At 41.8% G+C, this 17,250-nt stretch overlaps 1 protein-coding gene and 1 long non-coding RNA gene across 2 annotated transcripts; one reads left to right on the top strand and one right to left on the bottom strand.

Moving 5' to 3' along the window:
• The first annotated feature begins 3,793 nt into the window (after positions 1–3,793).
• On the top strand, positions 3,794–9,649 carry LOC140917657 (uncharacterized). The gene is made up of 2 exons (XR_012160944.1): positions 3,794–4,770; positions 6,600–9,649. It is a non-coding gene; the product is annotated as an uncharacterized lncRNA (long non-coding RNA).
• On the bottom strand, positions 4,026–14,500 carry HMGN5 (high mobility group nucleosome binding domain 5). The gene is made up of 6 exons (XM_073360933.1): positions 14,232–14,500; positions 12,428–12,457; positions 10,824–10,853; positions 9,730–9,780; positions 5,843–5,986; positions 4,026–4,693 (listed from the first exon to the last, which is right to left on the bottom strand). The coding sequence occupies exons 1-6, from the start codon at positions 14,244–14,246 to the stop codon at positions 4,646–4,648; spliced, it is 318 nt and encodes a 105-aa protein (XP_073217034.1). The 5' UTR covers positions 14,247–14,500; the 3' UTR covers positions 4,026–4,645.
• Between the last annotated feature and the right edge of the window lie 2,750 nt (positions 14,501–17,250).

Raw genomic sequence — 17,250 nt, 5'->3', positions numbered from 1 at the left:
GATAGACCATAAACCAGTCAAGGAAGCTCTAGATGTCAAAGTGGTGTTTGCTTTTCAAACTAGTCAACCAGTGTCCAAATGACAGGATCAACTAATGATGAGGATTTGTTCAGAGAAAAGTAATCTGTTTACTTTGTGCAACTCCTCTTGAGTGCAAGTTTCTATAGCAAAGCCATGAATAACACACAGAGATTTTTCTGTAAAAATTCTCAAGCAATTTTCTTTATTTGTTGGAAACATGGAATCTGATGCTTGCAATTACTATAGAACCAAGAACAACTCTTACATTAGCACCAAAGAGGAGGAAAGGTACAATACCAAACACACACAATAGTGCTGTAACAGTCTGGATACTGAAATGCAGAAATACGTCTTGACATAATGACCGTAACTAGCACATGTACACCCTGGCATATGAACTGGCCCTAAGCTAGAATGAAAATATTATATTCTTTATGCCTACAATTTTATAGATCACAAGCCTTGAAAACACTTCACTTTAAGCAAATAGAGGTTAAATGTGAAGGGAAAAGTTTGTGTTTTGGTTTGAAGAAACATCTTATATTCCTAGCAAATCCAATCCAGATATTTTAAGTCAATTTTAGAAGAAATAATCTTGTTTGGTATATTGCATACATGGTATTATAGTACTGTTTTTTCAGATGTGCATAAGAACATAGTACATTTTCCTCTTATGGAATTATGAGCCTGCTCCAGAGCCCAATGAAATCAATGGGACTCTTTCCATTTGGAGTGGAGTCTTTGGATCAGGTCCTACATTACATGGGTTCATCCAAAGAATAGGCCCCCCCAGAACTGTGGTAGAACTTTACTCATTCAAAAATAGGCTCAATTCAGAAAGTATTTTTCATTTGTAGAGTTGTAATGAATTATCTTCTGGCTGGTTATCACTTCTTAAATTTAGACACATACTTCCAGTGACCAAGATAGAATACTTTTAAAATTTTTATTATGTCCAGCTAAGTATCTAGTATTTGTCATGTACCCCAATACCTTTTTATGTGAGTGCCAATTATGAAATACTATTTTGCAATAACTTTGGAAAACTAGTAGCTATCACTGGAACCATTCCTTGAAATTAGAAAGACAATAATTAGTATAATTTATTTATCTTTCTCCAAATAAATATTATATCTTCTATGATCCAGCCAAATATCTGAAGAATGAGACAGCAACATTTTAGGCAAACATTGAGGGGTTTTTTTTTAATTTAGAAAATAATTCACAATATAGTCTGACCTCTAAAGTGCCTGGAATCTTCACCCCTCTCCCCATACCATACCGCTGCCATTTGAGATCGGGAATAATGCTGATCTGCCTTAGAATAAAAAGTGACCAGGTATTCTCTGTAAGGGTCTCTTTCCTTTGCAAAATTCTCTCCTCAACCTGTTCTAAAAGAGCCCAAATAGAGTGACAGGCACACACAAAAAGTCCATCTGTTTCAGTGGGCATTTGTGGAGGACTGAGGCAGCGGGGGGGGGGGGGATTTGTCTGGTAGGGTGTTGGTGATTAAAGCCCTATTATAGGTCAAATGACCGATCAGATGAGGTGTGGTAGGGTGGAGGGAAGAAGAAACACTGCTGCCTTGATTGATGTTTGGTTACTCCTGTGGTATCAGGTTTTTAAGTATATGTATGGCTTCCCAGAGCTTTTGATAGGCACCCACTGGTATGGAGTTTCTTCTGAACTAAAATCAAAATAGTTTATAAAGATCCAAAAGACAACCCACTCCCCTCTTTCACCAGCTAAATCTAGTAATATCCCTTGACTGAGCTATTGGTGATTATCCAATAATGAACAGGGGATATTCTGTCACTCACAGGAGTTCTGGCCAATCAATCAGCTTCTTCCCCTAGGCCATTATCATATACCTGAGGAGACAAAGTGGTGGACCAGCTGTGCTAGAAGAATAAAAAACACAAGTATTCTTTCTCTTGGGAGTTTTTCCTATGGGAAGGAAAGATCAGGTCCTAAAACATTTACAATCCTTCTTAGTAAAGTTGGGAAGATACCAAAATACTAGTGATTGAAGGTGATTTGGGGAAATTTCAACTAGTTGTCTTGAAACTTAATGATTTTAACTACTGGATACCATTCTTTTAAGCCACTTCTACACAACTGAACAGCATTTTGGGGCAGGGCCTGTGACTATCCTTTGGACAATACTGCAATACAAACTCAATAATAATGACATCAGATAAATGGGTTAAAAATCATGGACATTCCAGGGCTTGTACTAACATACAGGAAAAAGTTAAATTCTGTCTACAGCATTGACTTTGAAGAATGGCCTGGCAACACACATAAATTGGAGCTGTCTATATGGTTTGGTTGCTGTTGCTTCTTTATGGTTCAGAAAGAGGCCCAAGAGGTTGCATCTCTCTGACCACAACCTCACTCATTCTCTGGTCAGTTAGTCTTCCTGGGTTGACAAGAATTGAATTTATAATGCAGAAAAGACAAAACACCTTTTTTAAAAAAATTGTTCAAACCTTCTTTTAAAATAAGCAAGGAATAGCACAAGCCTCATTCCCCCTGCGTATCACTTCTAACTGTTGATACTTGGGTATAGGGGTAATGTAAATGGAGACCATGACGTACAAAGAATGAGGCGGAGGAAGGAGGGAAATACTAACAAATTCTACAATTTATATGCAATGTAGTGAAACAGACTAGTCATGTAAAGATTCTGATTGGAGTGCTGAAACTTAGTTATTTACTGAACACACCCATCTGTTTGTATGCAGTTCTGACTTTGCACACTAAGGCCCAAATTCACAACCCTCATTTTGTCCTCCCCACCCCTTATAAAAATAAATCTAGAAGTGCAGAACATATTCTGTTCTCATAAGCTGTGTGCTTTATCTGTGTCTTTCTCTGCTGTACCTTCCTGTACCAAACCTAGCCTTTTCAAAGGCTTATACTAAAATGTATCATGTCAAGTGATTTCTTGTATTTAAAAGAAAAACCACCACTACAAGCACGTAGTATTTCATGCTTCCGGTTGCTAGATTGTCTTATACAATAAAAGTTTTTAATTCTGCACTGCCAGTCATTTTGCTTCTTACCAGATATATCTGGCCAATAGTGTGAACTGAGCCTTTTGAATAAAAGGAGACTTACGGAGGAAAATTTAAAACATCCTTGATATACAGTCACATGCATAAAATTAGGTAGAAAACGTATTACTCCATACAAACCCTGGCCCTGAGCCTAGTTACTGTTTTCCAATTTAATGAGGCTGACACTAATCAGGAAGAGTGTTGCATTAATGGAAAACACTTTTTTTCCACCTGTAGCCTCCTACTAGAGGAGAGTAGAGGGGCTTATAAATGAATTTCATGAGTACACAACACATTTTTAAATAAGTAAATTATAAACAAGAATTGTGAAAGTTCATAATTTTATCTAGTGCTATAGAACATTCCCCTAGCACTACAGAAAGTCCTTTCTTACTATTGAGGGTTTGATTTAAACCCTTTAAGCCTCGATGCAGAAGCTTGTGCAATGGTCTTACAGCAAGAAGGACTTAGAAAACATACCAGAGGGATAGACAGGTCTAAGTTAAATAGGTTCTGCTCTTTAAATTTGGGAAGATTCATCATCCTAACTTCTAAAATGGTTATGCCATATATTTTAAAGATGCCAAGTACATCATCTTTGCTTAAACGATAGAAGTACCTCACAGGCATTACCATTTGTGAAATAAGACATAAATCTTCACTTGAAGATCTAGAACCAGATATGCTGATTTATACCAAAACGCCATAAAAACCAATGTAGCCATGCTAGCTCTACCAACTGTGGATATGGCCCATAAAGTGGTGTTTGTCTACATAGCTGGAGAAAATGGCTTAGAGGCCCAAGCATTGATCATATTGTGAATTCAAGCTCATCACCTACATGTTTTCAAGATAAAACATTGTGCTACCGATCACCTTTAGGGGAATTATTACTTTTCCAGCAATACAAGTTTACAGCACAAGCAACAAACCACAATCAACTTTCGAGGAGTCTTTTTTATTAAGATAAATCCAGCAAAATTCCTAACAGTGGGTACATACAACCAACCTGCCCTTTTAAAAGAAATGTTTGTATTTCATTTAAAAACATGATTACACTTTATTTTTTTCTCCAAAAGTGACAAAATAAAGTTACATTTGGGAAACAGATTTCCAGCTCCTAGGATTTTCATGAAAATATCTCACCTTCTTTATAAAAGCAACCCACAGAACCACTGGAATGTTTAACGCAGTTATTTGTTTTGAGACCTCCCCACTTTAAGAAACCATATAACACATACAAGGGTAAAATTAAAATCTGAAGTCTGTAAGCATGACTTACACAAAAAGGGACACACTGACAGAAGTCGAAAGCTACCACCACTTATTCTTTCCATGTACCATACAAACTATTACAATCACAAAATTTAAAAACAATGATTTTTTGTTTTGTTTTGTTAGGGATTTAATTCCCAAGTAACCGAGATGAAGATGTTCCATAATTAAATTCATGCTAAAAAAACCTGCATTTATAAAATAGTTGATAAAAATATTCCTCTCTGTTAACAATACAGCATGGAGGTATGGATACCAGATGATGGAGATATAGGGCAAGGTTAACATTACTCGGACTTGGCTTCCTTATCATCGGATGCTTCAGCAGCTGGTGCCTAAAAGTGTTTGGGAAGAACAGAAATGTTACGTTTTCACTCCAGCAAAGCCCCACTCTAACCCACCTGCTGAACAGGTTAGTTTGCAAAAAACTTACCTAACTAGAAAGGGATACAAAATTACTAAGGGAAATATAAACAGACTGGAACCTTGGTTGACAAATGTTACAAATTTTATAACAGGACTGATGCTGCAGCTAACACTGCAATATTAATGTAAATCCAAACAGGTGAAAATTTGGAATATTTTTGAGATTCACATCAACCATATGCTGGTGGCAGGATACAAAACCTCATTTCTATAGATCAGAAAGGAAATCTGAAATGTATATGTAAAACTGCAGTTATCTGCTTCCCTACTGTCCAACTTTTACAAATATAGTTCTTTCTACTGGTTTTTAAAAATGTTCTTACTACAGAACAAACTTAGCTAAAAACAGATTCCACCTGCCCCTTAAAAAAATACTCACAGCCTTTGAAAGACACTTCTGCACATACTGCTCCAATATTCACTTTTTATCATACAGGCTGTTGAGTCAAGAAGTCATTTTCTTTAAAGGTATTAAACAATACAAGGATGTTCAAGACTTGAAGAGAGACCTTTTTTAACTGAAAGCTTGGATACTAAAAGCAGCATGCTGGGAGAGAAGGGGAAGAGAGAGAGAAAAGAATCACCCACACATGATATCTTTTCCACATCCCTTCTTCTCCTCCACTCCCAGCCCAGAGTAAATTTCTGTATAGAAACAAATCTGACCCCACCTCTGCACGTGCAATAGGCTCTACAGAGTGGAACCAGCATGACAGGATTCAGAGGCTGCACAGAGTATGCATATACCCTGCACAAAGCCCAGCCCAGGGTGGGTGAGGGAACACATCAGGGGAGCTGCAGCTACCTAGGTCTTCTGGTTCTTCCCTGACCCAATGGGAGAAAGGAAAGCATGAGGCTACAGAGCAGATGTGTGTTTGAAGGAAAAGTTCTCTCATTGCTTCCAGAAAGAGGCCCCTATTGCTGTTATCCCTGCCAGCCCTTACCCAATAGATATCAATTAACTGAAAGGTAAGAGGAATCCTTTGTCTCTGCAGCTGCAATAAAAACAAAGCTGTTTGTGACTATGCTTTTCAATACATTCACTGCAGTTAAGGTACCTCATTAGTTTTGGTATCTCCATTTTCAGAGTGGTTTTCTTCTTTAGCATCATCTTGCTTAGTTTCATCTTTGCCTTTGGCTCCCTTCTTCCCCTTTGCTGCTGCTTTTTTGTCCTCCTTTTTATCATTTGCTGCCTTCTCTTTCTGTTAGAAGTAATCACATGAACAAAAATGCATGATAGATGCACACAAAACTGGAGATTGCATTAAAGCATCAATATTTTCAAGTCTAAAGTTTGTATAACTAACTACTACTTATTGGAAATACAATTAACAAAGGTGAGGTGCACCAGATGAAAATTTCTATCAAGAAATCCTTTATTCTCTATCCTGTCCTTGATATACTACTGGGAATGAATAATCTAGAGGAACAAAGTCAAAGGTAGTTATGTCTGGGGTTAAAGAAATTCCCATTTTAAACATACATTTTATTAAGTTAGCTAAAAGTGTTGATGAGCTTGCATTTTGGCAGTTGAGCTACCTGCCAAACGACATTAAAAGAAAGACTAATCTAAGAGCATGCACAGTCAATAGAAACATTAGAATTCTTCAGAGATGCTCTAAATATAAATTAGAAGAGTGAGAGAGAGGAAAGCTGAAGTCACCAAAGAATATTGCAAAAATATTCCTTGTTGTTCCAAGCAATATATATCATGTATGAGTTGTGCAAATTCAACTGTATCACTATAGATATAAAGAAAAAAAATTGAAATTAAAGTTTTAATGCATATTGCAATAATTGCAACTTTTTACACAGGAGTCACAATTAAATCAAAAGAAGGAAAAAAGCCCTCTGACACCATAACTCTGAAGTAACAGCCTTCTATACTTTTGGATCAAACCACCGCTTCACAACTCCCACCTACTTCAATTCCAGGGATTTGCACCTGAGTGCCAAAACTTCTGATTATACCAACCCTAACATCTTCTTCCACTCCAAAAGACAGAGGAACCATGAATACTTGGAAAATTACTGCTCATAAAATATCCTTTAAAAGATGATGTGGTCTCAGGGATTACAATTCATAAAAATGTACCTGTTTCTTACAGAGACTAAGTGAGTGAGGTAATGTCTTTTATTGGACCAATTACCTCACCCACCTTGTCTCTCCAATATACTGGGACTGACACAGCTATACCTATTTCTTCAACACTTTTAGCCTAGTAGTGTATGGCAATTATTTTATACTAACGTGACAAAACTCACTAAATGGGACCATTTGTATAAAGCCTCAAGAGACCTTCATAAAGGTTAATGGGCTAGAACATTTGCCCAGAACTAGGGGTGTGGAGGGTCCTCTTCAGGGTCTCTCTCCCTCCTACCACTTCCCAAACAAAGAAACGGTAGTGGTGATCTACCTTCAGAGCACCTTCCTTGTGGAGTCCCTTCCATAGGATTGGGGGTTGATGGTTGAAGAAGGGAATCCATTCCTGCCTCTCTCCCACGGGAAACTAATGGAATCTTATTAACTGTTCCACAGCCTTCTCTTTACTGGGAAAGCACCATCTTAAAAGAGGTTCCAGGAGCAGCCAATGACTCGGGATTTCTTGGTAGCACAACTCTTATGGAGCCATTCTGTCAGGGACACAGGATCTCTACACAAAAAGCCATGGCCTGCCACAGATTCCAGACATCAACGTCAATCCCTGGCTTCTGGGGACAAAACTACTGGCCATTCTGCAACATTGGTGTGTGATATATCTGTTCCCAGAACAGAATGATCCTGCACAAGGGAATCCTGATGGAATTTTTCGTTTCTAGGCCTTCTCCTGCAGCTCTTTCCATGGGAGGAGGGCCAATGTCATTTTAATAATTTTTCCTGAATGAATGGGAAGCCCAAAGATGGCAACATCAGGTGATTAATACATCATGTGATTTTTTTCAACCCTGCTTTATTTAATAAGGATATATTTAAGAAGATGAAAGCTATTCTTATAATTATAAACAAAAAGCTGTTAAAAGAATGTTAAGGATGAAAATGTTAATGATGAAAAGTTAAAATTGGACAGTGCCGGAATTACAGTAGCCTCTGAAACCTACATTTCATCTCCTTGTGTGTACATATTGATAGCCTCGCCCAGCATCTCCTCAGAGTCTCTGAGAGAGCCACGAGTAGAACCCAGCTCCTCTGGGTCCAAGTCCAGAGCCTTACACACAAGAGAACATTCTCCTTTTCCTTGCAACCCACTACTTCATTCACTGTGCAATGAATGAGGCACTACTCTGGGCGAACAAATACTATGTGATCATTTAATTAGACTGCAACACGATGCTATGTACTTGGGGGGGGCCACACTACCTATGGACAGTCAACTTTAATTGTGATATTTCCTAACTGTTGAAGGATTAAGTTTGCACCTAACATTCTATTAACAGGTTTTTTATGTAGTTTCTTAAGTTTTTTAAAAAGCAAATTGAAAAAAACGAAGTGCATCACGAGGCACCACAGTGATTTCTGCATGAGTCAGCAGCAGCAGAGTCTGAACTCAGGACCTTTTGACCCACAAAACAGCTAAAAGGGAAACTCATGGTATCACTAGGTTCTCGTCTTCTATGTAGATTCGCCACTATATGGAGCCAATACACACTTTGCTAGTGACTTGCGCATGTCTGTTTGTGAGACAGGAGAAGAATGCTCAGTCTTAAGCTTCTTAAGTTCTGTTACTGGCTCTGGATTGTGGTCTACTGGCTCAACTGTAGAACTAAGTATGTAGATTTGTAACCTTTGTTCTGAAAGGCACAGTACCTAAGTGGATGAGACTTGGGTCTGCCATATTCGAGACCTATGTTCTATTCCCAGCTGTCCCTGAAGTGACTTCGTGCAACCTTTCAGTTACTTCAAGTGTAAAATGGGGAGGGAGAATAATAGTTGCCTGTCCCTTAAGGTGTATGAGGCCTTGTTTAATAAGGGCTGTTAAGAATACATTATAAACATCAGAAAGTGGAAGCAGAACTCATGATCTCCTGGCTTTTATCCTAACACTCCTTTGTATAGGGTAAAGGATATTTTGCAGTTGCTGCTTTGCTTGGGTATCCATTCAGAGCCACAAAGAGAGCTGTGAGTCACAGAGCATGCTCAGACTGTTGGATTTTTCAGATATTTTAACAGGAAGCCTCTAACTTGCTCTGCTGAGAATGTGCAAAAGGTGATGCTCAAAGGCCTATAATTTGGCCACATCTGGGTGAATTTTCAACAGGTCAACAAAAGACACTTCTTTGATCCCACAACTATCCCCTGCCAAATTTTGAGTTCCTGCTCTAAAGCACCAAGGAGCTTTAAAAAAAATGGTTGGAAATTTAATATTAAAAAAAAAATCAGGAAAAAATAGGTAGTTTTGCTAACTTCATTCTCAGAAAACGTATTTTTTCTGAACATTAAAAAAATATATATCTAGCCTGAGGAGATAAAGCATAGAAAATTTTAATCCCAGTGGTTAAAGTCTGACAAATTAATACGCAACTGAAAACAGGGTCTTACTATGTACAGTGTAAAACACTTTCTTATAGGCATAGCTACCGGCACTGCCTACAATTATGGCTCTGTGGTCTCTATTCCACACATATTGTTAGGAGATTGATGCTTTGAATAGTCTCCCATGGCAAGCAGTGAAAGAATCATCACAATTTGTTTAAAATTTCTTCAGACAAATCACTCAAGAATTTACCATAGGGAATGTTCCTGCACTGGAAGTAGTGTGAAAAAGAACACTCACTAGCTCTTTGCCATCTGTAATTTCTAAGATACTGACAGAGATTCCTCTAACTGGGCAAAATACATAATCTCATTAAAAATATTAAAAAACTAATTGACTCGTTATGCGCATCATTCCTATAAATACATTTTGAAAAAGAAAACCGCTGTATTAAAGAGGTCTTAAATATTTACCTTAGGTGCTGCCTTTTTGGGCTTTGGCTCCGGTTTAGGTGGAGCAGGTTTCTGTACAAAAAGCATATTGTAAAATAAGAAATATACCACCTGAAGAGCACTACAATGGTCTTATTAACAACCTCAACATACTTACTCCGTATGCAAATTTAAAACATATTAAAAGCATAGATGCAGGGCCATATGCTCCCCTGTGTAGTGTAAAGGACCAGAAAAGAATATGAACCATAATCATTTACAAGACTGAGATATATAAATTAGTATGTGTCATTTCACTCAGATACATGAGGAAAATGAAGTATGTGGCAGTGGTTATGACTAAAATATTTAATAAGTACATGTACTGTGTAGGGAGAGATGAGAGTCCTGCACTACTACACATGTGACAGCATCTTAAGTAAAGATCCACAGGATGTGGAAATGGACACTAAACTTTTCTGAAGTCTCTTGCTGTCTGAGATGATTTTTACCCCTATCCTTTGCAGAGGGTTCCTGGTATGCATAGGTATCTTCTGTTTTACCAAAATGAGGTGCAACTTTTCACCAATATGGCAGCATTCATTTTCTTTGTTTCCTGTTGTAATTTCCTTGGTAGCATAAATTGATCCCAATCCTTTGAGTGTTCTGCATGTGGAAGAAGACTGCCAGGCATAGAGCACTTACAGGACTGGGCTTATATAGTACTTTGGCTTTGCCCTGAACTTTCCTGTCTTCAAACGTAATGCCCTCTTTAGAATTTGCAGATCTTAGGCCTCCAATCTGCAGTTCTTGTTCCCAAGAGTTGTGCTGCTGAAATCAATGGGACTACACATGTGAGTAAGGATTGCAGGATCCAGCCATTCCTGAATATGATGGTTTTTATGTCAAACTAGCATAGTGGATTTATCTCACATGTAAAATCTGTGAGTAGGTTCTGTAATATGTTGGTACACAAGCCATGGAAGCATGGACTATGAGTTTTATTTTTAAATGTAAGTGTGAACACATATCTACCTATACTCTTCTCATCACCATGAGATTCTTCCTACTCCAATCTTCCTGAATTGTCATCATCACGTACATCACAAATTCAATTTAAAAAAAAAGATACTCACTGCTGATAATCTAGCTGACCTTCTTTTTGGCTGCATAAAAGAAAGAGGTGTCACTAAAATTTAAAGAAAGAGCCATACATTCTCAGAATTATATCATCATCATCATAAAATAATTTGATGCAACCATTATTTAATGAAGCATTAAAACAAATACCAAGATCATTTACAGAGCTATGGATGTAATGGGTTTGCCTTTTTCCTAAAAAGCAAAATAGAAATGCCTATTTCTTTCACCATTTCCCCCCTTTTCACCAAACCCAGGTAAATAATAAGGACCCAATACTGTAAGCTCCTATGCATAGTTAGATCTCTGTGCCTAAGAGAAGCAAGACTGTGGTCTAAGGACCACATTTAACCTGAAACTGATTATCTTTGGCTGTGGAACTCCAAATTCTCCTGTACCAGGAACAGCTTTCTCTAAATCTGTGCATGTTAGTGCACCGAAGCTTCCAGTTTCAGACAGCTTAACAGCTGGGACAGGCAGTGAATTCTCCAAAATGTCTCTCAAGTTATAGTCCAACAGACTGGACCCAGCGTTCCCTATCACGTGATATTTCATCCCTGACACCCAGAACCTGCATCAAAATCTGCTAGCACAGACCCATGTGACTGCTCACAGACAAGGTTCTGTGCAAACAGATACCTCTATTGGAGTGAGGGGCCTCAGTTAGTAATTTCTTTTAAACCAGTGGTCTCCAATCTTTTTACACATAAGCTCACTTTTTGAATTTACGTGTAACCCAGGATCTACCCCACCTCTTCCGAGGCCCTGCCCTGCTCACTCCATCCCCCCTCCCTCCGTTGCTCGCTTTCCCCGACCCTCACTCACTTTCTCCGGGCTGAGGCAGGGGGTTGGGGTGAGGGCTCTGGGCTGAGGGGTTCGGGGTGTTGGGGGAAGCTCCAGGCTAAGCCTGGGGGGCAGGGTGTTGGGGTGCAGGGGGGATGAGGGGTGCAAGCTCTAGGAGGGGGCTCTGGGCTGGGGCAGAGTGTTGGGGTGCAGGAGAGGATACGGGGTGCTGGCTCCAGGAGGGGGCTCAGGGCTTGGGTGTAGGAGAAGTTCAGGGTGCAGGAGGGGGTACAGGGCGCTGGCTCTGGGAGGGGGCTCAGGGCTGGGCTCCTGCCGGGCAGCTCCTGGTCAGCAGCGCAGCAGGGCTAAGGCGGGCTCCCTGCCTGCCCTGGACCCACGCCGCTCCCAGAAGTGGCCAGCACGCCCCTGTGGCCTGCTGGTGTGTGTGTGTGTGTGCGTGTCTGAGCGCTGCTCCTGCCTGCAGGCACTCCCTCGCAGCTCCCATTGGCCGCAGTTCCCTGTTCCCAGGCAATGGGAGCTGCAGGGGTGGTGCTTGCAGGCAGGAGCAGCGTGCGGAGACACATTTCCCACCCGGGGCCGCAGGAGCGTGCTCGTCACCTCTGGGAGTGGCGCAGAGCGAGGGCAGGCAGGGAGCCGCTGGACCTTTCGCAGCCGGAGATCGCGATCGACTGTCAGAGGCTCCAGGATCGACAAGCCAATTGTGATCTACTGGTTGGTGACCAGTGTTTTAAACGGTTTACCACCACACAAGTTCTGAGAGAAATAAGTTCATTTTATTAATATTTTATAAACCTACCTCCTCCTTCACCTCGCCTTCAGCTGCAGCCTGCATAAAAAAATTAAAAGAGCAAAATGTAAAAGGTTTGCATTCTTTACAGTCATGAAGGGGAAATTATGCCAAATGCTTGCAAACAGGCATTTGAGAATTATCATAGAGGTGACCAGAATAAGGAAGTCTGTGAAAATGGAATTAATGCTGGACCTATTTTCAGTGTGAGGTTGGAAAATACTACATGCCATTTTCTCTCAATAAGTCTACATGCAGCATGGGGAGACCTACTAAAAAAGTAATTTCAAATATATCACAGTCAATTTTATCTTCATGTCTTAGTTCACCAGTTAAAACAGCTCTCCTTGATTTCATATCCTTGCAGTTTCTCGTATTACCAGCTCTTCTCATTGCCCTTCTACCTTGCGCACTTTTTAGTCATACGATCCCCGGCAGTAAATAAAGTTTGCAAAGTGATCAAGCAAAAAATAATAATTGTGTAACTTCTGTTCCACTCCTCCCCCACATCCAACAGCTAAAAATGTGCAGCTGTGCTTTCAAGTCAGATCAGTGCAAGAGCCTAAGATCACTTCAAAGTTCCCAGATAAAAGACTACAACTCCCACAATGCCTCGGGCTCCCACTTTTGTTAAACGTCATTGCGTCAAAGCGTCCCCACATTTAAAAAGTTCCCGCCAAATTACCTGCAACAACAAGGTCGTTGTCAGCCCTATGCAAGGACAATGCTCTACTATCTATGCCCAGAGGCATCCCACTTACAGTAGGGGGAAGAGACAGCAGCAGCTGGATGGATGGGGACCTGCTTTAATGCCCTCAGGATTAGTGGGAGGAAGGGAGGCGTGTCACACATTGCAACACAGGCTACACCCAATTCCAGTACACCCGGAGAAATAAGAGCCCCCAGCAAGTGTATTTCTCAGAAGACAGGAAATGCCCGTGTCGTCACTTAATAGCAGAATGCCTTCAAAATGCAAACATGCAACACACATAAATGAAGGGGAGATGCTGAGATAACCAAGTGTTTGACCCTTAAAATGCACACACGGTCACAGCTACACTAGCGTCTGCTAGGCAGCACTATTTTAGATGTTGGAATTTTAGGGGCCCGGCTGCCCCTTTGCAAACAGCTCTGGGCTTGCTGAAAAGCAAGCTAGGAAAGACCAGCTGCTGAGCAGAGTCAAAGTTACTAATTCTGGTTGTGAATCCTTCCCAGCCTCTCTTCCCTTCAAGGACAGTTTCAAACTCTGCGCCGCCTAATGGCTCCAAATTACCATTGCACAACCATCTGGTATGACAAGAAGTGGGAGAGAAAAAAAAAAGGGAGAACAAAGGCAAACGCAGGAGAAAGAGGCACCGTTTAGACTCAAATCCTCCCAGGCAATGGCCCAATCAACACTAAAATGCCCCCGGCGATTAATGGGAAGGTTCTGGCTGTCCAGCCATGCGCTTTTCGGGGCGCTTGGAGAAGCACAGCCTTCCGTGGCTAGCTCTGCCTGCCTGTATTCTCCATAGGGGCAGCAGCAGCACTATGGCTGTTTGTAATCCAGCATGGAGACACTGCTTAGCCTTCTCCTTGCAAACAAAACAGCCCAAAGTGAACTCAGACGCTCCCCTGCTCCCACAGATGAGCCCGACCGCACATTCTAATCATTGCCCTTTAGTTCCAGCTCCACTTTAGGACATGCACAAAAAAATTAATATGCAAAAACTCTACATACACACGCATAAATTATAGATATTTTTGTAAACGCTCCTCTAATCTCTCTCCTTCATTCCCCATTTCTCTCCCCCCCCCTATTTTTTGTACTTACCTTTCTTTTGGGCATAGTTGCACCTTAATAGTTGATTGCAAAATAGATAAGAGATCTATTAAAAAACAAATGCAATCAGAAAACAAAAAACTGTTTCAACCGTTCTGCAAAATTGCCAAAAAAATTTTATAAGGGACCAAGAGTTAATTGCAGCAGAAACTGAACAAAAAAAAAATCCCCCCCTCTTTATTGCAAACAGTAAAATACACCAACACGCAACCAAACTGCATGAATGGGGAGCGCGAGATGGGTCCAGCCTGAGAGTGACGCACCAGCTGGCCAATGGGAGACTCAGGCAAGAGCAAGGGAGGCGGGGCCGGAGCCTTAGCCCGAGAGAGACTCGCAGCGCACGCAAGGGGAAGCTGCTGGCTTTACGCTGTCTGCGCAGGGGAGCCGGCCTAAAGCGCTCGCTGAATAAGGCTCCCGTCCCCAGCCCGGTGCGGGAGGTAGCGCAGTGGTGGCCTGCCTGGCTGGGTTGACGGGGGGTGCCTGGTGTCGGCAGACAGGGGCTCGCTGGGCAGCGGGAGGGGGTCTCCAAGCCGTGTGCGCCGCGTTGGGCAGCCGCTGCGGGCTCCTTCCCCCCTCCCCGCCGCCCACATCCCCCCAGAGGCTGTGACAGAAACTTCCCTGAAAGTTACCAGGGGCAGCAGGATTGTGTCTGCTCGTCCCTGAGCCCAACAACATGGCTGCCTAGCCAGCTGCACCTTCCCTCCCCCAGCAGGGCCTGGAGCCCAACAAGGGGGCGGGGAGGCAGCAAGGGAGAAAGCAGCCCCCCCCCCCCCCCGTGCCATGGGTTTGGGGCCCATGGAGGGAGGATAAATAATGGGCTGTCTCATGCCATTGGTTCTGAGACAGGGCTCTCTCCACACCAGCTCCCATGGGGGCTTCTGCTTCCACCTTCCTGGCACGACATGGCAGGGCTCCACTGCCAATTTGCAATACCCAGCACAGCCCATTTATGACTGTTATGTGTTACTAGGATGGAGGCAGCTTGTGGCTTTGCACACGGTGCTTTATGCTGGTAGCATGAACCCTGGTGACCCTGCCCTGCCAGCCTCATAAGCCCACCTGTTGAAAAGCACTGTCACGCAGTTTCATTGCTGCGTGAATATGTATATAGTGCATGCCATACCTTTCTGCAGGTATGCTGAATCCTTTTCAGGTCCAGGACTGGCACCAGTTACATTAGGAAGGTGTTTGGGGGGATTAATTATATTTTAAGGTGTGCTTTCTAGATCACAAGAAATTGCATATTAAGTCGATAGGTGCCCATATTTGGGGTGTGGCAAGTCCCCTGCCTCTCTGACTCCTGAAAAAAGCAGTCGCTTTCTTTAAGACATGCAGAATTCTCTCATGTTGGAGTGCATGGTAGAGCAGCCGTCGTCATGAAGGATTCAAAAGCAATTCACAAACTACTGAAACTTGGCACATTGTTCCAAGCACACATCTGGAGTGGGAGGGCCAGGTATTTAGGGTGAGTCCTGCGGTGAATTCTCAGATACAGGTTGCTGCTGTGGTTAAGTTCCACTGATGATTCCACAATAGCTAACTGACACCATTCACTTCAGGATTTCTGCCCCTCCAACCTGCATTTTTCAGTGATAAAAGCACGCAGGTCCTCAAATGTATTTAGGCTCCTAAGTTCCATTGAAACCAACCTAAGATCTTCCGGGGTCGCTTGTGAACATCCTAATGACTTTAAACTGGGACCCAAAGTCATATGAGGCTTCCTGTGAACATCTTTGTGTGGTTGAGTGTTTTGGAAACTATGGGGTTAGTTCCACAATTAACTTTTACATTATGTTTACTATGCTTTTCTTTTCACCTTATTGTTTTACAAAAATATTTTGATTTTTCTGAAAATATTCATGGAACAAATTGATTTTAGTAATCACTAGGAAATTACTTTTCCCTAGATACTTCTGCAGTGTACTGTTATGCTGGAACATGTTAATGGCTGTCATGAAATGGGTCTTTGGTCTATAAACAATCACAGATCTCATTAATTCTGACGGAAATGCTAAGCACCCTTCCTTCAAACTAAATAAAAAGAACAATTAAATATCCCTTGAAGATAGGATAGCTGCAAACTATCAGAAGCCACCTCCCAAGGCAATGGACAACTTAGCAAAGTAATCAAGCAGTGTGGGCTCAGGGGTTTCCCTGGGACTAGTTGCAAGTGGACAGGCGAGGGGGTTGATTGGTAGTAGCAGTATGCATCTTTGTGTGCTAGAGACAGAAAGTGAGGCTACGCAACTCGAGCTACATGAATAATGTAGCTGGAGTGGACGTACCTTAGGTCAAGTTACCGTGGGGTCTACACCGTGGGGGGTCAATGGGAGAAAATCTCCCATCGACTTACCTTACTCTTCTGGTCGGAGGTAGAGTACAGGGGTTGACTGGAGAGCAATCTGCAGTCGATTTGGCGGGTCTTTACTAGACCTGCTAAATCGACCACCAGTGGCTCGATCTCATCTCCATCCCTGCTATAGTGTAGTCCTGCCCTGAGAGAAGCAATTGTGAGTTTTGTGACAGACACTGCAACCACATGCAATATCTTTGTGGATTGTGTTGTATTAAGTGCATGAGTGTTTTTATGTATCACTGTGGGCCAGGGATTGTATACAGCTCTGGAGGGGTGGGGTGGGGGGGCGGATTGTCACAGCTTTGCTAAGAGTCAAGAAAAATGGGGGGTGATTATGGTGAATCACTTAGATTATAAACACCTCCAGAGAAGTATCACCTCTGGAGAAGGCTTGCAGAAACTGGTTTCTCCAGAAACCAACAGACAAAGAAAGGGCTTTTGATATAAAAACACTGTGTTTAAGCTGACTTCAGTCTTCTCTCTGATCCAGCAAACAAATGGGACTTCCTGGCCAAGGGCCCCAAGCCTTGCTGTAGGATTGGAAAGACTTAGGCTTACCAAGGTCCCATAAGACTGATAGGTGACCTTTGGTAAGCTTTTAGCATGTGCATTGTTTTTTATTTATTTTTGTGTTTTGTCTGTAATGCTTTTACC

The sequence above is a fragment of the Lepidochelys kempii genome, chromosome 9, assembly GCF_965140265.1.
Source record: "Lepidochelys kempii isolate rLepKem1 chromosome 9, rLepKem1.hap2, whole genome shotgun sequence".
Classification (NCBI taxonomy): domain Eukaryota; kingdom Metazoa; phylum Chordata; order Testudines; family Cheloniidae; genus Lepidochelys; species Lepidochelys kempii.
This window is presented reverse-complemented; position numbering and strand designations above follow the sequence as displayed.